We start from the raw sequence: 24,232 nt of genomic DNA on the forward strand, positions 1-24,232 counted from the left end.
CATCGGTGGCCGCTGGAAAAGCCCAGATTGGCCGACCGCCGCTATCTGAAGGGGTGGTTACTAGAGAGGGAGCTCGTCGGCGATGTGTTGGATGCAGGCTAGAGGACCAGCTGCTGTGATGAGAGGGAAGAGAAGGGCATGGCCTTCTTCTTCCTTTTGTTATAATTTATTTATTTTAACCAACCCTAGTATGATCAAGGTCCTTTTTAAAAATAAATAAATAAAACTTATAAATTTTTTGTGGAATCCAATAATGGATCCAGATCGTGACAATTACAATCACAAGCAATATATCCGGCTTCAGGATTCATCATCAGCTCCATCCCCATGGATTTTGGAAGAAGAAATGAAGAATCTTTTCTTCTTCATCTTATTCATCAATAATAATCAAACAATCTCTAATATGCCAAAAAATAAACAAAAACATGGCATATTAAAATTTTTCATGCAGCAATAAGATCAATAGGGCTGAACAAAACAGCATAAAGGATGGCTCTGATACCACCGAATGTAGGAAATTTAATCTTGATGCAGAAATAACGTACCTCCAGCCATTATTGTTCAAGTCCAAAATAAATCAAAGATGAAGAACGTTGTGAGAATACCGGAAGACGAATTTGTTAGATGAATCTGCGTCGCTTCTATCCTGCAAAAGAACACTGCAAAAGAGTTTTTCCACTTTATGCCTGAGGATCTCGATGCCTATTACTTGATGGAGAGCCACAGGCTATATTTATAGGCTAGACCAGCGATTTTTTTAGATTAACACAAATTCTTTCCATCAAAGAATCATAACCGTAGTGGAGTCTTTATTTTGATCAGAGTTCATCTTTATCTCAAAAGAGTTTTAATTATTTATTATTATCTTAATTATCTTAAATTGTCTTTAATGATTAGGTCAAATGTGGGCCACATCAAGTCCTAATAATGGGACAAGTACAACAGTATATATTAAGAACAAAGTAATAGAAAATTGATTGAGATGATATGGACATGTAAATGAAGACCTGAGGAAAGTCTAGGAGGGAGAGGTACTCACTTTGTGTTGAAGGTGGTAAGAAAGGGAGATAAAGATCTAATGTATGTATAGATGAAGTTTGCGGCGAAGGATATGGAGAAACTTGTATTAGCATAATAAGTGACCCTACATAGTAATACTTGGTGAATGAGGATTTATGAAGCTAACCCCAGATAGTTGTGAAAAGGTTGGATGGTTATGGCTCAGAAATTAGATTGCGTAAAAATGTATACATTGTATGCGAGTGGCATTTGTGATCCCAGATTTTTTTAACGTTCCCAGCTGTTGAGAGTTGATGCAGGCTAGAGGTGCACCTAGAAACAGCGGTGACTTCTAATGATTAGTGAGTGCACAGCTGCACAAAAATTGCTTCATCATGACCAGCACGAATAATTTGGGCTTCAAACCACTTCCATCATTTCCAGGATTGATTCTGCTTTTAGATGCATCTTGAATGATGCAATCAGCTTTTGAAGGAGCATGTTATGGCTGAAAAGAAATGAAAAGGGTATTGGGGCTGCTCTGTGAATGCTGGCACAGTTGTTTACATAGTGTAATTGTATAATTTGTGCCATTACATAGTCTAATTGCACTGTTTGTGCCATCAGAAGCATGTGACAGCGACTGAAATGCTGTCCAATGTTTGTTGCCTTTTTAACAGGCATTCATACACCAAACTCAGTATGATGTCACTGTTTTTCGGCGAAAGTTAGTATGATATCACTGTTTTGAAGCTAAATCTGACTGGAAGTGATTTTCAGCAGATTCCCAGCGGTTAGAGTAAACCCAGCAGCATAATAACTGCCATCCAATTCCCAAAACTGTCAATAGGTTCTGCTACGAGTTTGTTCCTATTTTGTCCATCCTTCTTGATATTTTCTTAGTTTCAGTTGAGTATTTGGATGCCATGAATTCATTCTGATGTTAAGGCCCAGAAACACTATAAATACTGCTGGGTTCTACCAGACTTCATCAAGTAACGAATAATATTTTTGTCTATGAGTTTTTCTCTTAAATTTCTTGTGTGGCGAGATGCTGTGTGGAAACCACGATGTGAGGCTGTGGTTTTCTAGAGGAGGAGCTTGGTAGAAGCCAGGCGACTTAAAATCGAGTTTGGGTGAAGATTCTGGTGCAAGGCCAGGAGACCCAGTACTCTTCTTTTGGAGCCCTCTGAAGGCAGATGTGTGAGGCCAACAGTCCAGCAAGAGCTAGAGAGTCAGTGAGACCTTTTATTTGTTCTTTCCAAACTTATAGGTGAGATCATCTAAATGCTTTCCGCTCTTTCTTTACTTTCAGTCCTGCAATTCCTTTTTCAAAATCCTCTTAGTTTATGTTATTCTATGCGCTACTTTCAATAAAGCCAAGGATCTTCCCAGTGCTAGCTTGCATTAGGAGATAATTTGGAAGTAATATATTTTCTCAACTATGTACATGAAGTCATGGACCAAATATTAGAAGTATTGGTGCTTGCCAATTTGGATTAGTACATCTATTTTGGAGTGCAGAAGGATTAAATTGGTGGATCATTCCAGCTACACTGAAGTTGGTCAGATGCGGCAATGGTTTGGCATTTGCTAACTTCATGGAGAGGACAAATGCGAAGTTGACTCGTGACTTAACATTGACTTTATTTGATAACTGAATTGTGTTTAAAAAAGGGTGAATTTACTACTACTTCATGTTCATGATGGCAACACAAAGTCACAAAGAACCTGATTTCTCTAACTTTTTTCAAATGTTGATGCTAATATTGTTGACCCATTAAGGTTTTTCCTTTCTGAGCACATGATCCTGTGCTCTCATTTATCATTTGTAGCATCATCTTTTCTCATGGAACCCTTCATTCATGGTAAGTGATCTCATTATTCTTGTGCCGTTGATGTCATTATGGGGAAGTGTAATTATAGTCTACACATCTTTATTTCCAAATATTGTCAATTTTTTTTTGGTTCAGGAACCATTCTCATCTCTCCTTGTTTCTCCAAGCACCTATGTGGGTGTGTATTTAATCCTGACTGGCTATGCATTGGGGAGATCTGGAGTACTTAAGCAGGGCCAAGGCCCCAAATAAACACCTTTTGGCTAGCTTTTTTGGGCAAGCTTGTGGGTTGCTATGTCCTTCAAGCTTCTACATAATGTTCCTTTATGTGGATATATTTGCATTTTTAGATATACTTGCTTCACTTTTATTCTTCTGGATAAGTACAAAAGTCTCCTAGGGCTTTTAATTTGGTTCTTTTTTGCACTATGCATGTATGCTGGGTCTTGGGTCTTGAGGCTGCCTTCTCTCATGAGGTTTCTGGGCAATAGGGTGGTAGACCAGACATCTGATCTATTAAGCTTGTTTTAGCTGGAAAGAACTACTGGTGATGGACTAGGAGCTTCATGTAAATACTTTGATGCTTAGCCAAGTATTGATGTAAAAGGCTCAAAGCCTCAAATTATTGAAAGCTCAAATGGTATTGGTGCTGATGCCATCCCCTTGACAGAAAGCTATTCAAATTTCTTGTTTGTCTAATCTTTGACATGCAGACCAGACTTTTGACTGTTTTATCCATCAACATTATTTTTGACCTTGCATCCAGTCAACTTGAACTTCCACCATGGGTAGTTCTACTGCATGTTTTATTGGTTTCTGGGAAGCTCTTGGCAAATGACAGGCGATTTTATTATGGAACTTGTTCAACATTTAGTTATATTGTCAATTTGTAACTGTACATAAGTCAACAAATAGAATGCATAAACAGCCTGTGAGCCATTATAATTATTTATATATTGCTTTTATTTTCGTTTTGTATTTTATTGCATTCTTCTGACCTTGATTTTTTTTTTCCTCAAGTTTCATTTCCATAAAAGCATCCATTTTTATTGATTCTTTCATGGTGTTATATGCCCATAAACTATTTCTGGTTTTATTTTTCTGTGCATTAGATACAATTTGACTGGATTCGTTTATATTTATGTGATGCCATTCTAAGTCGGTGCTGTTTCTGGCAGAGACATGCAGGCTTATGAGCAATGTAACTTCTTCAATCCCTGAGTTTACTTGCATGTCAGCACCAAAGGTTGTATTTTGGATGCTCGATTATAAAATTTGAAATTTTATTATTAAGCTGCAGGTTTTGAGGTGCATGTTTTCTTGCTATTTATCGTTTTCAATCAGCAGTACATTAAGGTTGGAAGGTTTTGAGTTTAGGTCTTGTCTAATGCGGTAAGGTTAGAAGGCTTTGAGCTTAGGTTTCATCTAATGCAGAGCATAGAGTGACAAAGTTTTATGCTAACGTTCTTGGTTACCTGGATCATAATGTATCAAATTGGATGTAAAAGCCAAAAAAAGTACTAGAGAAAGCCAAAAAAAATAATATAAGGAAAATAAAAGTAGATTAAAAAGTTATGACACAAGATTTTAGAGTATTGTATTATATAGGCTCTTTGTTTGCATAAATTATATTTTGAGTACCAGATAGACCTAACCATATTGAACCGGTAACATAGTGGTACAAAACCCAATACCAAAATTGGCGTGTTGGAACCGAACTTTATGCCAACCGGTCGGCAGTATGGTTTGGTATGCCCCCGAACCAAACCGTATCGGGGCTCAAACTGATATAGTATGGAGGGAGAAGGAAAGAGAAGAAGAGGGAGAGAGGAGGGAGGGAGGGAAGGAGAGGGAGAGGGAGCCTCCGGTGGCCGTCGGAGGGCCACATTGCCCGCTGGATGGCCGACAAGGAGGGGGGAGCGAGAGAGGAAAGAGAGGAGAGGGAGATGGTGTTCGGTCTGGAGGCATTGGACTAAAACAGGGGCTTCGACCCATGTTTCATCCCTTCTTTTTTTTGAGCAATGTGAGGTGAAGTCAGAAACTGTGTTGCCAACATCACGCGATTAATCACAAAAAAGAACGAAACAAGGGCCGAAGCCCCTGTTTTGATCGGAAGGAGGGTGGAGCCCCTCCTTCAGCCTTCACCGGCTTCGGTGGCAGTAGGGCGGCCTCCGGATTACTCCTCTTACTCTCCCTTTTCTTTCCTCCCTTCGCCCTCTAGTTTTCACTATGTGCAATGATTTCGGCTACTCTCCGATGACCTCCAGAGGTCTTCTCTCCCTCTTTCTTTTCTTCCCTCTCCCCTCTTTCATTCTCCCTTTTCTCCTCACTCGATAGGCCATTTTTACTACTGAAACCATGTCAGCCCACCATTGGTATGGTTCGGCATGCATTGAACCACTCGATTTGGGATGGTTTGGTGAACCTTGCTCGGTACTAAGATTCTAGACCTTGGTAGGGCCATTCTGAAGGTCTCAATTTGCTAGGCTTATAACTGTCATCTGTGAGCAAATATCCCTCCTTCAAGTCAAGTAAAAGAAGAAAATGATCCAAAGTTGACACTTCAGAGCCTATATACCTAAAGAAAGGAAAAGACATCCCCAAGCTAATACTAAATGGTTAAATAGTGTTTAGAAAAGCATTTAAGGTTAACTGTTCACTGTTTCGGCCAAAACCAAACTATTGGGGGAAAATTCGTATAGGGCGAAGGTGTGAAAAAGCCCAAGGCCCAAAATAGCCAGGCTCAATTTCTGAAAGTGCGAAGCCATGCTCAACTTATGATCGGCCTCTATCCGATTTAAGCTACAGCTAACCTTCGGCTCACATCAGTTAAGTGAAAATTGACACCGAGGATTCGTCAGTATAATTTGACGAGTCTTATTCGGAATCGTCGGTGGCCCTTTGATGGCCTATCCTCTAGTATCGGCTTTTAAGGCTATCTGCGAACGACACGGACCGATTGGGCATTTGTTCATAGCCAGCGGTTTTTGACTTAACAAGCATCAACAACAAACAAATCTCATGCTTAGCGATCAGCCTAACTCTCGACCAAGAGCTCTCTTTTCAAGAGAATAGTCGTAACATCCGACCCTTCTTCGGTCCTATTCATCAACAACGACTTGCTTGATGGCCCTTTCAGTCAAGATCTGCTGTACCGATATCGGTGTCCGTACTGGCGTCGGGATGGTACGGTACCGTATTGGTATCGTACCATACCGACACGATACGTTCCGACATATCGGTTCAGTATCGGTACAAATTTTATTTTATTTTATTTTATTTTTTGGATCTTCAAGTTATTAATTCATAATTATAACCCCAAACGTACATTATATTGCATATTATTGACATATTTGGGTTCAATTTTTGAGTTCGATAGCGGTATAAAAAATCTTGATCTAAAATTTCAAATATATATTTATTTACATTATATTACAACTCTATCATCCTAAAATTAAAAAAAAAATATATAAATGTGCATTAAAATGTATCTAAATTTTTAAAGTACAAAGCACAAAAAATGATATACTAATCTCAAGATCTGTTCTGTATTTAATATCTCATCGAGTGTCTGTGACGCTCGTAGATATCTAGATCATTGGCATAGTTTGGAGGAACATCAGTCCATCTCTCTAACCAAGAAGCACTGAACTCCTGAATATTCATCCCATAAGGCATCCTCTCTGGATTGTAAGACATCTCAGATCTTTCACTCAAACTGACTCTGAGAAGTATCCTCGGATGATGGTATGGCTGTGGAGGTGCCCATCCAAATATATCGGTAGCAAAATCTGATCCGTAAGATACTCCAGGCTGCATAAGATAGTAACCATTAGAAGATGATGTCTTTGATGCACCATATCCATATGGATCATAAGGTGACTGTGGGTAATAGGATTCATAATGCGAGGATGATCCAGATACATCCATGGATCCTACTCCATATCCAGATCGTCTGCAGTTGCATCGTGTGTTAGACGATCTTTAGGAGCTTATCGTTTATATGAAATTGGCTCTCTACGGTCTTTACCGACTCGTCCACCATGGTCTCTATCTTGTATGGCATGTGTAAATTGAGATTCATTGGTGAATCGAATATCACCCTACGGTTGTCTTATAAGCAACAATGTCCTGTCCTTCAGTTCCTCCCTAATCATCAGATCCATGACTACTACTACTAGTATCATCATCATTATCTAATCTTCGAATCTGAGTTAGCTCCTGTACTCTCGAGAGTGGTGCACGTGCAATTGTCTTTTCTTGTTTTCTCTTTATGCTTTTTTGTGACTGAGTTTTCTGTGATTGGGAGGATGGATGTCTTGTTGCTAACTGCCGATCTCGTCTTAACATTTCTCGCTCAAACCTCTGCGAGGATATATTGGACATCGAGTCATGTGATGAATGAGTCCTCTGTCCCCTCAGGCTGCGGTTGATCAGCTGAAATCTTATGTGGAATATTTTTTTCTACCCATTGCCTTAGATCCATCCTGATCTCCCTAGCACCACACTGGCTGGTCGTGGAGGGGATCCCGGCTCATCAAGCTCTGGCTCCTACTGCTGACCTGCAAGCCATCCGATGATCGGATCGTTGTCTTCGTCAGCATAATCTAATATCGGATCTGTGTACTTCAGTTATACTTCCTCTTGAATGCATTTTAGCCTCAATCTTAAATTATAGTGAATATATACAAGATAATTGAGACACTTTTGTGTCAGACGATTTCTCTGTTTGCTGTGGATAAGGATGAAAGTTGACCAATTGCGCTCACAACCACTAGCAGAGACCATCTGGGAAAGAATGCGGACAGCCGCACCTCTCAAATATTCTGCGGACATTCCAAAATGAATCCATCATTCAATTGCAAAAATAAAAATACATATTAAATTTTATGATATTATTAGGTATTTGATGTCAATCTATGCTGCTCATTATTGATATGTAATTTACCTGAATTCATCTATTTTTTGCTTACGACAGCTGATGGGACTCCAAAGCTATCTGATTCCTCTCTAAATTGTTTCGTCTGTAAAATAATTTATTTATTAAATTTATAAATATATCGTTGAGTACAGATCGAATTCAGTTGAATAATCACATCTATTTTAAACTAGTATACCTCTTGCAGATACAAAAATGCGATTTTTGGATCAGACACTATCTTATATATCACATTACGAAGAGCAGCAAGAAGCTCGTTATCCATATCTATCCCAGAAATCATATACTGGAATCTCGGATTTGATAGTAAGCTGTAGATAAATTTCATAATTGATTAAGTACACTTTTACAAGTATTAAAAAAAAAAAATAAAATATTTTTGAATCCGTGCTTATCGGTTAAATGCAAATCTCTACCTATCTGATAGTCCCAACGGCGCTCAATGATGTTAATGAATTCTTGAGCATGTTTCGGATCATTCTCACTTATATGTTTCTTTGCCCTCTCCATCATATAAATAAGAAGCCTATCTAGGGGTATCTTTCACTATCAATGGTGCGAAATACCTCGTATAATGGCTTAATAGCCTTCAGTATTTTCTCAGCCTGCTGTCAGAAACTCAGAATGATTGACTCGTCATCAAATTCTCCACATGATTCCCTCAGTGTCGGCCCTTGCATATCTGCTCTCTTGTCACTCCGTACTGACAAACATCTGACGTAAGACTGCTTTCTTCTGAAGAAGACTATCAAGTGCCATGTAGTTAGTAGCAAATCGTGTAATATCCGGTCTTAAGATCTTCCCCTAGTGCATCAATGAAAGGACCCATGTGTGATTGTAGATGAATCTAGTAATAATCTAGGCAATCTCCACTGCCTGCTGCACCCTACGAATCTTCCCAATATTCATCAATATAAGATCAATGCAATGTGCAGCACATGGGATCCAGTATATCTGCGATTGCTGCTTCATCAGCAACTCTTCGGCAGCCTTATATTGTGATCCATTATCTGTGATACTTGCATGACATACTGTTCATCCACTGAATCAATCACCTCTATCAGACCAAGGATATATGCGGCATCATGCATCTTATCTAAAGTATCAATTGATTTGTGAAAAAATATTTTTCCATCACAGTATGTCAAAAAATTAATGATGCTTCGTCTAGTAGAATCGGTCCAACCATCACACATCACTGTCAATCCATATGTGAGCCATTTATTCTTGTAAGAAGCAATCCATCTCTGCAGATCCTCCTTGTTACTGTCAAGAAGCTCATCATAGATGTCCTTAGGTCTTGGCGAATCTACACCCTGACCGGCAGCCTCTATGGCTGAAATGGCAGATCGATAGTAAGGATTTCCTGCTACATTTGCTGGAATATGGTTGAAATAAAATAATGATCCAATAACTCGTCACATATCCTTCTTATCCTTTTTCACCATAGTGTCAATCCTCTGCTGCTTTGAATCCTTGCTGAAAACAGCATGAAATTCAAATCATGGATGGTGGCTCCTGCTAGAATATCTCTGGAGGACTTTCTCCTACTATCAAAAGCTTCCAACAAAGATGACATGTTGTCTACTCCTACCACTGGGCTCTCTGATTGAGATAGTATGAACTCGATTCTCTCCCATCGGTTGTTGATCCAGATCCCGATTCGTAGCATGATAGTCCAAATCGCTTTCTATACTTGGCCATCTCCTCCTGTCGGTACTGATCATCCAAGCTCGTCTGAATGGCAGTCTCAATCTGTGCCTTCTCATCATCTGAAGCGGAAGCCTCCTTCGACTCTCTAGAGTGATAAGGTGGCTCTGCAGCTCGACGGTCCACTTCTGTCCTCTTCTGTTTTGTTCTTTCTTTTGCTGCTTTCGAATCAGCAAAGTGCTTCTTCATCAACTGTCGGACCTCCTGTAGGCATTTTCGACAAATGGATATATCAGGATAACCATCAATCAGGTGTTACTTCAATCTAGTCACCCCTCCCTTGAATCCTGTGTTACACCATTTACATTTTCAATGATGTTGAGCCGAGAGCATCTCGCCGTGAACCCAACTAATGTCACACTCTTAATCTTTTTTCTTATTCATTTCTGCAAGTATAAAAAAATATGCAGTTTAATAATTATTAAAAAATATTATATATAAATTCAAAAAAAAATAATAATAATTTTAAAACTCATAAATTCAAAAAAATATGTTATATGCTTCAAATAATATTTTTGAATTAACTATAATATAATACTAATTTATAGAGTTTTCATTTGATAATATTTTTTTATTATTTAAATAATTAAAAAATATTTTTTAATTTCAAAAATTAAAAAAAAAATCTGAGGTTAGATTCAAGTAGCTTGAATCATTCTAAATATGATTCTGAAACTTTAATTTTTTATTTTTTTGAAGTTATTTTTTAATAATTTTTTTATGAATAAATATATATATTTAAAAAAATATATAATTAATGAAAATCAACGATTGTAGTGTCATCTTGTAGATCTTCCAAAGATCTATCACATGTGATCAAATCATACCAAAATCATAAAATTTTGACATGATTTTCTCTTATTTTCTTACTTTTTCGTTTCTATCATTTTTTTAGGCATAAAAATATAAAAAATAAAATATTTACTAAAAGAATAATACATTATCTTACTTTCAGTCAAAAATCAGTGTCTCCTCGAATCAGTGCTGCAATTTGACAGAATTTTTTCTCTTTTTTCTAATTTTTTCCCCGTGTCGTCGAATGCCTGAGAGCTCGGGAGTTCTTTGAGAGCTCTCGGGTTTCTCTCAGAGAAAGCATTTGGGCTGCCACTAAATGACAGCCCAGACCCCACTACACCCCCCCGACACCTCCCCCACGTGGGTATTGTCGGTACGGTCTGGTTCAACGCCAAACCGAACCGAATCGAGCCTTATCGCTTGATTTCAGGCGATATGGCCCCGAACCATGCCGAACCGTCCGGTTTGGTGCGGTTCGAACTTTTTTCCAGAAAAAATAGCTGAATCGAATTGGTTGGCCGTCGATCCGGTTCGGTACTCCCGTACCGACGATTCGATCCGGTACGGCATTCCCTGCTCTTAATGGTTGCTGACGCCCCTCCACCGATCAATCGGATCATCTGAGCAACCGGACAAAATATCCTGACAAACTTTCGAAATGTGGCCATGTGGCGATATGGACACCCACGACTAACAACCTGGTTAGTGGGCGGATAGCAGGCAGCCTACCCTGACAACCTACAGGCTCAGGCCTAACAACCTTCGGACTTCGTCCATAAGAAGATGCAAAAAAAAGACTCCAAGATAAGCCATCACTCTGCTCCTCATGCTTTTTCTCTGTTGAACGAGATACTGACTTGAGCATCGAAGGGTCTCCACTAGAACAATCTCTGGTGGGACTTTTCTTGTAGGTCTTGCCCTCAGGAGACCGATCTCGACCGTCCGCTCTAGCTTCTTCGGCGTCGGTCGCAATCTCACAGCAACACAAACCATTGAAACTGAACCAATATTAGTTTGTTTTGGTTGAAATTATTTATGTGGCATTCGGTAAGAGCATAAGAAATATGAAATATTGGAGTAAGAAAAAGTATCAAATCTTATGCTTAGATGGAATAATTTAAGATGCTGTTTGGTTGTTGTTTTGGAGCAAGCGGAAAAAAGGAAAAACTGTGTAATTTAGGCTGGCCTTGTTTGAAATTTCAAATAGTGCATGTATTAGGACAAAACGTGACATGGTTTAACCCATAAAAATAACAGCTCAAGACATAAAACCTTAAGCACCTCAAGTGTGCCAACCAGGGTTCTCAGAATCGTCCCGAATCGGACGGTTCGAGGGTGTCAAATCGGATCGGCGGGAATTGGGATGGTTTTGACGTAGAAAACGGCACACGCCAGTGCTGGAGAAGAAAGAGAGGAAAACAGAGGCAAAGAGAGAGAAGAAGGAGATAGAGGAGGACACCGTCGGAAGCCAGCGGTGGCCTCTGCGGCCGTCGGAGGGTGGTGGAAGCCGCCGCGGCTCGGTTCACCCGATGGGGCTGCTGCAATGAGCAGAAAGAGAGAGAGGGGGAGACCACCGGAGATAGGAGGACAGGACGGTGGAGAGGCCATCGGATTACTTTGGGTGGCCACCGTGGTCGTCGGGGGCGGAAGCGGCGTGGGCGGCATCACAGTCGCGGAATAGGGGCTGTTGCCCCTGTTCACGTGTGGCCCTTTTTAAAAAACGGGATTAACAATGAAGCTGGCAAACTATTTGTCGGCTTCACTGTTTAAAAGGTTTTTTAAAAGAATTAAAATCAGTGAAGCCGTCAATCGGATTGCCGACTTCATTTTTTGATTTTTTTAAAAAAAACCTATTAAACAATGAAGCCGGCAAACCATTTGCCGTTTGCCGGCTTCACTTCAGCTTTGGTTTTTTAAAAAAACTCGTAAAACAAGGGCGTCGCCTCTGTTTCATGCTTGCGGTGCCGCATGGGTGGACTGCGCTGTCCGGCGGCCAGCTAGAGGCCATCTGACAGGCCCTCCGACTCCTTCCCCTCCTTTTCTTTCTTCTCCCTCTCTCTCTCTATTTCTCTCTCTTCTCTTTTCCTCCCGATTTTCTTGTTTGGTTCGCGTCGGTTCGATCCGATACGAACCGTACCAGATCATGCTATCAGTTGGCCGGAACGGCCACGGGTACCGATACCAAAAACCTTGGTGCCAACAATGCTAGTAACTACATTCTTACCATCTTTTTGATTTTGTCGCCATTTCATATTTGTTTTTTCTTAAACAAAAATAAGAAATCTTATAACTCGTCTTCTAATAAGATCTTCTTCTAAATTTACTTCCATTTTGTACTCTTGAAAAACATGTTTTCCACATATATACCCCTAGGAGTTGTCTTTTTGCATATTTAGCCCTATGAAATTGGTTGTTGCATACATACCTCTGATTTTTATTTATTTGCAGTTAATACGTGTATTCTTAAAATATGACTTATCGATGCCAAAAGCAAAGTATTTAAGCTTAAAAAGACCTGAACACTCTTTTGTGTTAATACCTTAGTTTCTAAAATCCAGAGTGGATGTTGCTGCAAGTGTGAGGAGGATATTTTAGAAACACTTTTAGTAAGGAAGCATTTAGGAAGCAGGTGCAATTTTGAATCTGGGAAGATACTGAAGCAGGTGCTTTACCCTAGATAAAAAGATTCTGGTCCTAGGATGAATACCCTCAATAGTTGTCAAACAGTACAATGGGTATGGTAAAATTTTTCTTTTGTAGGAATAGCCCTCCAAAATCTTCAACAGTCAAATGACTTAAGTTTTTGCACACCAATCCACTATAATAATTTAATATATTATATTTTGCATTGCTACAATATAACAAGACGGATTCATGCCAGCCGTTTCCCGGTGTACTATGCTAACACTTGGTAGTTAGTGTCACCTTTGGTGCTGAAACTATCATATTGTTCTTGGTACAAAATTTTGTTATGGGAGCAATACTGGTACTCGAACCATTGCATTATAATATATAATTTTGATATTATCATGAATATCATATAGATATCATTATTTATATAATATAATCTTTATGGGTATATTACTGTAAGTAATAACATATTCATGTCATTCTAATAGTAGTATATGTTAGATTTTTTAATCAAAATAAATAGAATATACATGTTTCAGTTTTAAATGCAGTTAACATATATTATATTCCAGCAATAAGACTTTTATTTGATAAAAATTCTCTATTCCAGAAATTCTCTGTTCTTAATTACATTTTTGCGGTATGTAAAACACAAATATCAGAAAGAACAAAAAAAAAAATCCTACTAGTAATCTATTTGTAATATGTGAATGAGAAAAATGTAGATCAAAGCCCTTATATCTATTTTCTTCGTCGATAAGAGGGCAAAATTCTTTGGATCTTTCTTTGTTATTTCTGATAGTTTCATTGCAATTTTACTATTAAAAAATTTAACAATTTTTTATTTATAAAATTAAGTGTTAAATATTGTATTGAAAATATATTTTAATAATAAACTAGTAAGAAAAATTAGGCAATTTTATCTAAATAATACTATTTTTAAAAAAAATTATGAAAATAATGCTTTTACAAAATATATACCAAAATATTGTCCAAAACAAAGTTACCCTATTATAGGGCGACTTTATGTGTGACTCGCCACAACTCACGTTATGTGGATGGTGGAGTCAGCAAGTAGAGTCGCCCTACGATAGAGCGACTTTGAGTAACCATCGGCCCTGCACTGAGAGACCACTAGACTCTCCAACCATCGAGAGGGAGGTTGGGCGGGCGTGGGGAGGGGCGGGCGGACCAGAGGGCCGAGAGGAAGAGGGTTGGGAGATCGAGAGGGAGAGGGGCGGGGTGTTTGGGTTTCTTTTTTTTTTTTTTCTAAGTGACGGAGAGATGGGTTTAGTCCGAAGAGAGGGGAGATTAAACTCTTCTCTCCCCTCTCTCCGTCACTTAGAAAAAAAAAAACAAACACCTCACCCCTCTCCCTCTCAATCCCCGACCCTCTCACTCTCAACCCCGCCGCCCCTCCTGTGCCCCCCCAACCTCTCTCTTGGTGGTTGGAGAGTCTAGTGGTCTCTCAGTGCAAGTCCATGGTCAAAGTCGCTCTATCATAGGGCGATTTGTAGAGTCGCTTTTTTGTAGGACGACTCTACGCTGCTGACTCAGCCATCCATATGGCGTGAGTTGTGGTGAGTCAGCACATAAAGTCGTCCTATGGTAGGGCGATTTTATTTTGGACAGTATTCTGGTAAATATTTTGTAAAGTGCATTATTTTCATAATTTTTTTAAAATTGAATTATTTAGGTAAAATTGCCAAAAAATATTATGTTAGTGTAATATTACTATATGATACCATGATATTAACAAACAAATTTTTATTAGGCTATTTAATGTTTGATTGTAATATATTAATCTTACAAATATAGGATAACAATGCATAATAAAACTTATTAAAATATTTTTGCAAACAGATATAAATTTGTAACTATTATAATACGGTAAAATTGTACAACCCAATTACGTAAATTTATACAAAATAATTGTGCTTTTTTAATTATACTGCTTGTTATATATTGTGACATTATCGTAGTCATAAATTAATATTAACAGCATTACATTATGTAATATAGAATAAATCCTTTGAAACTATATGGCTGATAACAAAGTTTGGAGGATATTATTGCAAAAGGATATTTAAGGTCCTTTTATAGGGTAAAGAACTAGTGTTTTTTGTCATTTGACTCGCTAGATTTTGGCATGGGTGCATTTACAAATAAATTTAAATCCAGGAGTATGTATGCAAACCTCAATCTTTTGAGGCATAAATATGCAAAAAGGTCACTTTGCAAGGGTATTTATGTGATAATGCTTTAAAGTGTGTTTTTTTTGTTTCAAGAATTTTGTTCTTTGCATTTTATATGCGAACCACTATGATGGCCTCTGCCATCACCATTTATTATTAAGTATAACTAAGTAAAAGGTTGGTGGTGGTGAAAAAGAAAAGCAAAATTTAAGATTCTTTTATGTTGGAAATTTGGTGATTTAGAAGAACTCTTGAATTATAAATACAATGCAGTTATTTTTTGGGTACATAAGCACCATGCAGTTGTTAGTGTGCGTTAGGTGGTATAGTTCAAAGATACATTGGTCCTTTATTGTATAAGCATTTTAAGTTAGACATTACTTATGTATCCAAACTTTATGTGGCTTATGCCATCTACTCTATGTAAACTCTTGTGATACCACATCTTAGAAATATAAAATATGTGTTTTTTTTGTAGGGTGCAGTGCTCTAGCTTGATTTGTCGACGTTTCTTGTACCATGATCATTCTGATTTTGATGTATTGCAGTATATAGTTGTTATTTGGTGACTTATATATATGGACATCCAGTATGCTTTGACATACCAGTTTACCTAATCTAGTGTTTCACCCTAGAATCTAAAGAGAGAGAGTGGAGAGGAGGGGTACTGCAGGTTTCTAGCATCCTATTGGTGGTTGGTGGAGAAGATCGTGGTGGTAGATGTGGTGGGGCTTGTGGAGATTGAGGGTGTTGAGGGCGATCAGAGACAATGGAGGTGATTTTTGCAAGGTTGGCACTGAGGAGATGGCAATCTCAGGCATCAAATTTGAGCCAGCGAATGACGTCGAGGCAGGGATCACTAGCAGCTAGAGAAAGGGAATGGCGAGAAGATAAGGGCTGGGACATAGGATGGGATTGAATTAAGCTGAAAGAGGGGATGCAATGTTTAATATGAAGAGAGGGCTAGTTAAGGCCCAGCCGAACCTGGTCAGGACCATCCAACATGGGTAGAACTGGTCGGTTTGGCCCAGCTTGCTCCCTACCTGGTTTTGAAAGCTTGAACTGTCCTGGTTTTGGGCTGGTTTGGTTTGTTATACCCTGAACTAGGTGGTTCAGGATGGTTTGGCAAACCTTGATTTGGTCAGGCAGCCGCCTGATTTCTTCTGATCTTTCCTAGAAATGTGAGCACGCATTTGTCATCTACTTAGCTGGATTACATGCTTCTAGCTATCTGAATTTGATGCCTTTTCTGTTACAGTAGCTCAACATTAGCGAAGCTGTTTGACTTAATGTGGGATTAACATACATCAATTGATAATTTTAGTGATTCCTTGATTAGCCATTTCTGTGTGTGACATGTAGCTTGTGCGTGTAAATTTGCTGTGCAGGCGTGCCTTTGGTCATGGGAATGTGTTTCCCTGTAGGATTACATATGCGAATGCAAAAGTTGACATTTGGATTCTTTCTTTTAAAATAGAAATCTCGAACCCATATTTCATTGCTACAATATTATGGAAAATCTACCATAGAAGCTTTAGTTACTTGTAAGCTTGCATTACATTTTTTTATTCTTTGCATTTTATAGATCATTAATGCTGTTTGTCTTACATGGATTTTTGTATGCGTGCTTGCTGTTCAATACTTTCTGTTATTTTTTACATTCTATTTTAATTATGCCCATAAAATGTGATCTTGCAGCTTGTGAAATTGCTCGAGTCAAAGGAGGTAAATCATGTAGAGTTCTGTAGAATAAAGAATGTAGTTGATGAAATTCTGCAGATGAGTAGAAGCACTGAGCTTGCTACAATCCTACATATACTGTTAGAACCAACTTGGGTAGCAACTGGACTGAAAGTTGAATATGATAGACTGGTAAGTTTGCCAAAACATGTATGATATACTTGTATATGGTTGTGTCTGTCTCCATAGCTTTGTTATGTTAATTTTAAAATCTTGTGCCTCAATGTTATAGCATTGTTAACATTAACTTTTAGCAACTGTATGTACTGAAGCAAAAGAAAAGAATTTTGTTTCTACTGCTAACCAATGGCCAGAATGGCATATGCTGTTCTCATACATGCTGGACCATGACAAGACCATACGAAAATGATTTAAAACCCTTTTAAATTAGAAAAGGACTTGAAAAGGTTTTTATGTCTTTTTTAACTTTTGGCTTGCCATGGCACAAAAAATTAACAAAGGACTTCCTGAAAGAAAACAAACTGAAAAATTTAAAAAGGACTTCATAGTTTGTTACTAAAGTGATGATGGGTACTGGTTGGCCTGGCACGACACATGCTTGCCAGCACATATTAATGCTCACACTAAAACATCTAGTTAATTGCATAGATGGTCGAAGTTTCCTTGCGCTCTCTTTTCGAACAAAATCCATGGGATTTAATTAGCAAAATTAATTACATATACGTCCTACTTTATGCATTAGTTAGATAGACGACTTGAGGAAAGCTATTTGCTATTTTATTTTAACGAGGGAAATTGTGTTGTTTGCTCATACCCAGCAGTATATGTTGAACTATGGCATCAATATGTTGGCTATCTGCTTGATTTTATTTGCCTTTTGTCAGCTAGTTAGAAGTGGACCAGTGTCATGGGCTTCAAAAGCAAGAGTCAAGAGACGAATCAGAGGAAGAATGAAGCTCAATAGAGGAAAAAGTAAATTTGTAGCTTATAGTTTGAGTGCCTTGGGGAACAAGGGAAAGGTAGATGTTCTGAAAAATATACTTTTAGGTCGGCAGAATATTTATGTGTTGATTTCATGGTCTGTGACCATAATGTCAGTAATGCACCAAAAAGCATCCATATTTGATGCCGTAGCTTGAGAAAAAAGAGGCTGTATTGGTTTCTGGCCTAATGCATAACAAGGGAATGTTCAGGGAGGAGACAATACCTGTTAAAGTTTGATGATTGCTCATATTATTAGTATAATGAGTGGAAAACTAGGTCGAGGGTATTGTTACAAGAATGGTATCTAAATGCATAAGTGGCCTCTTAAATGGCTGTGCAGTGCTTTACTACTTAAGCACAACTCACGCAAATGTTAAGCAGTCATTTTTATCTGCTTAAACAATTATGCTGCCACTTTCTTAATCACTCAAAGTGACAAACTGTTGTGTAGCATTTGTTTGGACAACTTGCTTATGCAGTCCTTGACACATTCAGTGGTTTCAATCTATTTGATATAATTTCAAAAGCGATCTATCAAATCATTTTTTGTTTTATATCTTTTCCTCTTCCTTTCGAGGTAATGCAAAACCCAGCATATGTTTCAAATTAAAGAAATACCTGAGAAATCAAGGCCCTAAATGAAGATAAAATGATTGCATGGAAACCAACAGTTGAATCAAGTAGCATGCTAGATGGCTCAGTCAGTCATGAGTAACATGTGCTTGGTATACTTTAGTAGAAAAACTGTCAACAAAAACATCCAAACAAAAAGTATAGTAGAAAAACTGTCAACAAAAACATCCAAACAAAAAGTAAAGAAAGAGCTAACCAACACTGAAGCTCGTGAAAATGTTTGAACTCTATTGAAATATTTATTTCAAATTAAACATTTTAATGATTATTTCTGTGTGACAACTTGGTTTTGTTGCCGTTGGTCCTGAGTCAAGTATGCATGAACGATATTGCCTGATTGAAGAATTGCATCTTATTTACAGAACAAAAAGGGAATTGCAGCTCACATGGAATTTAGGGGCCTGGTGCTCTTTATTGATGAGAAGCTGGAATTATCACTCTAATGATGGATGCTTGAACTATAGTAGTCAGAGATGAGAGTGGAAGTTGTGCTGTAAAGGGATACTCATATCCAAAAACTCCTTCCTGGATGATCCATCAGAACTCTGGCCGCAGATAAACTGGCTAGAAGGCCTTTGGTGTAGTAGAAACAGGACAAACTTTCTGATGCCGAGCAGCAACAGTGATGCAATAGTTGGGTCCAATGAAGGTTCCCTTCTAGCCAACACTGGAATCTAGGAATATAGTGATTTTAGATGTTGATTGCCAAGTTTTTGGTTCATCAAGGTAGAAACATCTGATTCTTTGAATCTTTCAAAGCATCATTTGAATTAAAAAAGAGTAGGGTTGATCTAAGCTTCAGAGCTGCCCGTAAGATGGAGCAAAACAAGAAAATGGTTCACAGTTAAATTCCAACTGGTGCATAAAGCTACAGATGATGGTTGACAACTTGACATATGTTGGCTATGGTTATGTTGTTCTTTGCATTCTGAGTATAATTTGGTCCTCAATTAACAATGCTGCAGCACAACATTCTTTTTTAAGGTAGTTTGGCTGTATGCTAGTGTAGGCTATACAATCAGGGGTAGCCCTCCCCCTGCAATAGGTTTGATCCATGAATTCATGGTTACAAGAAACTGTTTACCATATGTGTAGATCAGGGAGCAGAAGCCCGGAACCTCCTGCAAGACCACTGTTTCAAGCCATCTAGGATATGCCTTGATGTGCACAACCTACACAACATTGGATAAACTACCCTGCTTGTATATTTTGTCATAAAATGAGAAGCTATGAACCATTTCTTGTTGCTCAAATTATGCAAATTATTTATCCTTATTCTGTTATTTGTAATGTAGTCACTACTTAAAAGGTTAATTCTATACTTTTTTTGCTTTTGTTTGTTGAAACTATATGCCATCTTAAGACATGAGAGGTGCTGATATGGATTTTTCTTTTCTTTTTTTTTTTGAATTCTTACTTTTGTTTGGTTGCTTGGTTAGGTGAATGAATGCAGTTTGGTTTCAAAAAGGATAGGTGAAATAATCTCCTTGGGTGGTGAAAGCGATCAGGAGATTAGTTCATTTGAATGCATTCCTAGGGAGTTCTTTGAGGATATGGAATCATCATGGAAAGGCCGTGTGAAGAGGATCCATGCAGAGGAGGCATTTGCAGAAGTGGAGAGGGCTGCCAAGGCCTTATCTGTTGCAGTAGGTTTTGGATCCATCAATGTCTTTCTGTTTCGATATACTTTTCTATATCAAGCTTTATATATATGTATATGTCTAGATGAAAGTCAACTATAAAACTGGGCCTTGTGTATCATTCTGCATCATCACTCTGCATAAAAAATAGATATAATAGCAGTAGCAGGTTGCTTAATTAGGCATAGTATTTTCCAATGTCTTATGCTATATATATAAAAGTTTAAGTGAGATCTTCAACTACATATATTTAAGAAGTGGCAATAAATGGGCTAGTAATAGTTACTAATACTGACAGAAGCTCTTCCATTTTGAAAATTTTCTTTTCTTTTTTGTTGCATTTGTGAGCAACACTCCATCTGTACTCCATTGAGAAGTAAGATGGTATGACTGAGATGTGACAACAAAATGATCTTTCAATCTAAATATAGTGGAGGGAAAAAAACATTTCAGATAAAATGGAAAGTGGACTCTAATTCTAGGGATGGCTATATGATATAAAGCATAAGGTTGGACCAAAATATCCAGAAGTTACTAATGTTAGCAAAACATTCCTCAAAGTGAAACAATGCTGAAATGTACATGTTGATATATAGTTTATGAATAGGCAGTGTTTGAATACTAAATTATGTTGTTCTGTTTTGACTTCCAAACATAAAAGAGCATCTCTGCAGTCTGCTTATGGAATGCAAGAGGAGTTATGTATAAATCGTTTTGTACTCAGATAAGAAGACTGATGGATACTGGAACCTGAGGAACAAGTTTTAAATTGAATGAAAATGCCAGTCAACCATTAAGTGGATATAAGTGCAAAATATCTTATTATCCTGACCCCTTAGCTTAATGCATAAACTTAATATACAAGCATACGAATAACCTATACAAATATTTACAGTTATTGTAATTAGTACATCTTCATGGTTGCATTGCATTATATAGTCCCAAGAGTTTATGTTGTTGATACCAAAGGCATGAGGTAGGGGAATACAACATCTTATAGTAGATGTGGAACTGATCATAGATCACTTCTGTTCTAAATTCTAATCCTTGTGCATGCCACTGTAATTACTAAAAATGATGCTGAGCAACTCTAGGTTGTAATGAAATTTATCAAATCAGTCCATAACAGTAAATTTAGGATTTGTTTGGTATTAAAATTGCTAGATTAGAAATATTTTCATTTCTCAATGAAGTACAACGTGACCTTCATTGTTCTGGAATCTTGAGGGTGCAGCCTTGTAAAACTCCTAGATTGTTCAACTTCAGGTGGGAAAATTAACTAAAACTAGAATTCCCATTGCGTTAGCATGACTCTTGAAGGAAATATCATCTGATGGCACTTAATAGATGTTTATAAAACATCATCTGCTGCAAAGGTTCTTTATATGCTCCCTATGAGCACCTTGGAGTCAATGGTTGCAGCACACATGTTGACCGAATGAGGGTATTGTGATTCAAGATTAACATAATGATATCACAAGAATAGCAAGCATATTGTAATGCCAAAGTCAAATATGGAAGTATTAAATGGAACATTGTCCTAGTTCCCTAAAAAATTTTGGATATGCAACTATACAAGGGAGAAGATCTTGAAGATGACTGGGGTTCTTCAATAGCAACATGACAGTCAATTGAATCAATTCATGGTTTGTAATGGTTTCATTTAATCATTCTCACAGGTATTATGTACTTCAAAATGGATTGTTAGTTTTGGGGGTAGATTGCAAATAAAATTTTGATTAATCTCTTCATATGCATTTAAGGTCAAGTGTCCATATATTCAGGTGCGGTTTGGATTGGGAATAAATCTCTTTAATCCTCTTCGAGCTAGAAATGACCGCCAGACATGCCAGTGAGTTTGCTATACCTCACAATCTGGTTGGAGGTGGGTTTAGGAGTGTGTTCCTATTTGGAGAGGGCTGGTATTGGCTATGTCCAGGTTGTTTAAACCCATTCAATTTTTCTTTAACCCAAAAATGCCTCTTGTAATTTAAACTTTCAAATAGTATGGCATATTTAATAATAGTATTATTTTTATCATTTAATAATATTAGTATATAATTTCATATTATATTGTATTCTGATATAACACTATGCTAGGATATATATATAGTGCAATATGATGTTATAGTATAGTTGATAGTAAAATCATATGATACTATTATCTATTGTGAAATTGCCCAAGGGCTAAGGAAATTGCAAGGCCCTGATATCAGCTTACCCATCTGGTTTGTCATTTTTCTTCTTTTGTCCTTTGCATCAAAATAGACAACAACAAAGTGCAATAATTTCTGGGCATAACAGCATTTTTCCCAAACAGAAATTAGGCCCCGATATCAGCTGACCAACCTGGTTTAGCACATCTTTATGCCCAAAACAAGGATTCCCCATTTTGAACTAGGCCTTAGGATCTATTTCCTGGTTTAGTCTTCTCTTACAGCTAATTGGCTCACTTTCAGAAAGCAAAAATATCGAGAATATGCTTTCAACCTTTCATGGCATTGAGTAGGTTCTCAAAGGTCCAAAGCATGGAATGCAATCCTACAAGTGGACCAGGTTGAGACGAGCACAAGCATGACTTAGACTTGACATAGCCTTTTTCTAGGTCACAATTTTAGATTTGGACTCGATGCATTGCCTAATCTTTTTTTGCCAGGCTATTGAAAATTAAAAATTAACCTGGATCTCTGTGCTGGATCTAGGTTCTGGTCCAACCTAACATAAAAGAAAAGGTAGACTATTCAATATCTATTTATAATGAAAATTAAAAGTGACTATGGGAAATAAGTGTTAATGTGGATTTCTATTACTAATATTGTCAACAAGAATAAGGTTCAACCATTCAACCTTAGTTGAACTCTCATCCTACCAAAAAATAATAGCCTTAATGCTGCGATAAGGTAAATTATAGAGAGTTTAGGGATTTAAAAATCATGAGTTTTTGGGTTGAGTTGAATCCTGCTAGAGTGGGTTTGCTTATGTCATTTAATGATTGACCTATTTTAGACCTGGTCAGTACACAGTTCTGGTCAACTCTATGATGCAAAATTGCAAACCCAACATGATTTCTCAAATAGGTTTTTTTTTTGGCACAAGCATCCTCCACGTCTAAAATATTCAGTATGGCTAGGCCTAATTCGGTGGGCACCAGGTTGGCTCATGGGTTGACCAGGCACAATTGCAGCCCTAATTGAATGTATTGTGCATGATATACCAAAATATGGAATTGGTGCCTGCAAAGGAATCACAGATGTGTTTTTGCATTGACAGAGTTGCTGTTGATTGATGATATGGCATATTGAAAATCAAATGGCTCTTGATGTGTTTCAATTTATTCTCACTTCATATCTTTTGCAAAGAAGATGCTTTACAATGAACCACAAATAGCAGGAGGGGGTGAACTACGTGACACCTCAGGTACCAGAAGCTGTCACAGGTGTGGGAGTGGATTTGGGTGTGGGTGTGGGGCAGCAGTGTCCTAAAAAATCTCAGTAAAGAAATGCTGAGGAAGCAGATGCAGGAACGAGTTTTCAAAGAGATTCTGATTGCACCACTCTAAGCTGAAATTTCTTCCAGCCAAGTTTCGCTCAATTGAAACCAGGGCAGTAGCTTCTTTGTTTCTGACTAGTAGTTGTAAGCTGTAAATGAGGATGCGGCGAGAACTGTGCAAAATTGCGACACCAACTTACTCAAATTTTCATTGTGGGTTGAGGAAAAATAGGTATTACTAAGTGCAAGATTCTTTTCATTTTTGAGAACCATGATAGAAGGACGCCCAGCTGATATCAGGGTGAGGGTGGGATTGAGCCCGGGTCATTGGTATCAAATAACTAGTGACTTTGCCAATTCAAGAGCAGCCTTCCATTGTCTTCTTTTTATGTTAATAAGTCCTGATATTTTCTCTTCCCTTCATATAAGTTTAAATATGCAAAGCTGCAGGGTTTGCTAGTTATGATACTGTTAAATTTGAGAGATATTAGAGAAGTTTTTTGAATTGTGGAAGGGGTGCTGTTTGCCCTGTAATATAGTTCAACAATTGGTTGTGGAATGTGAAAGATGTGCATGTTTAGTTGTGAGATATGAAATTGACCATCTAGTTGTATAGAGAGGAAAAATCATAGCTAGAAATGATGAATGTTGGTCGTGATCAAAGTGATGTTTGATTTT

General features: G+C 37.8%; 1 protein-coding gene across 6 annotated transcripts in view; it reads left to right on the plus strand.

Annotated features, from left to right (window-relative positions):
* Positions 1 to 24,232, plus strand: part of LOC105043124 (DNA mismatch repair protein MSH1, mitochondrial) — a 122,661-nt gene that overhangs the window by 89,548 nt on the left and 8,881 nt on the right. For all 6 annotated transcript variants that reach the window (XM_073255980.1, XM_029264013.2, XM_010920542.3 and 3 more), the window contains 3 exons: positions 4,016 to 4,083; positions 16,806 to 16,979; positions 19,865 to 20,071. In XM_073255980.1, the coding sequence (XP_073112081.1) occupies positions 4,016 to 4,083; positions 16,806 to 16,979; positions 19,865 to 20,071 (449 nt within the window). The remainder of the gene's footprint in view (positions 1 to 4,015; positions 4,084 to 16,805; positions 16,980 to 19,864; positions 20,072 to 24,232) is intronic.

This window comes from Elaeis guineensis, chromosome 4 (assembly GCF_000442705.2).
Source record: "Elaeis guineensis isolate ETL-2024a chromosome 4, EG11, whole genome shotgun sequence".
NCBI lineage: Eukaryota > Viridiplantae > Streptophyta > Magnoliopsida > Arecales > Arecaceae > Elaeis > Elaeis guineensis.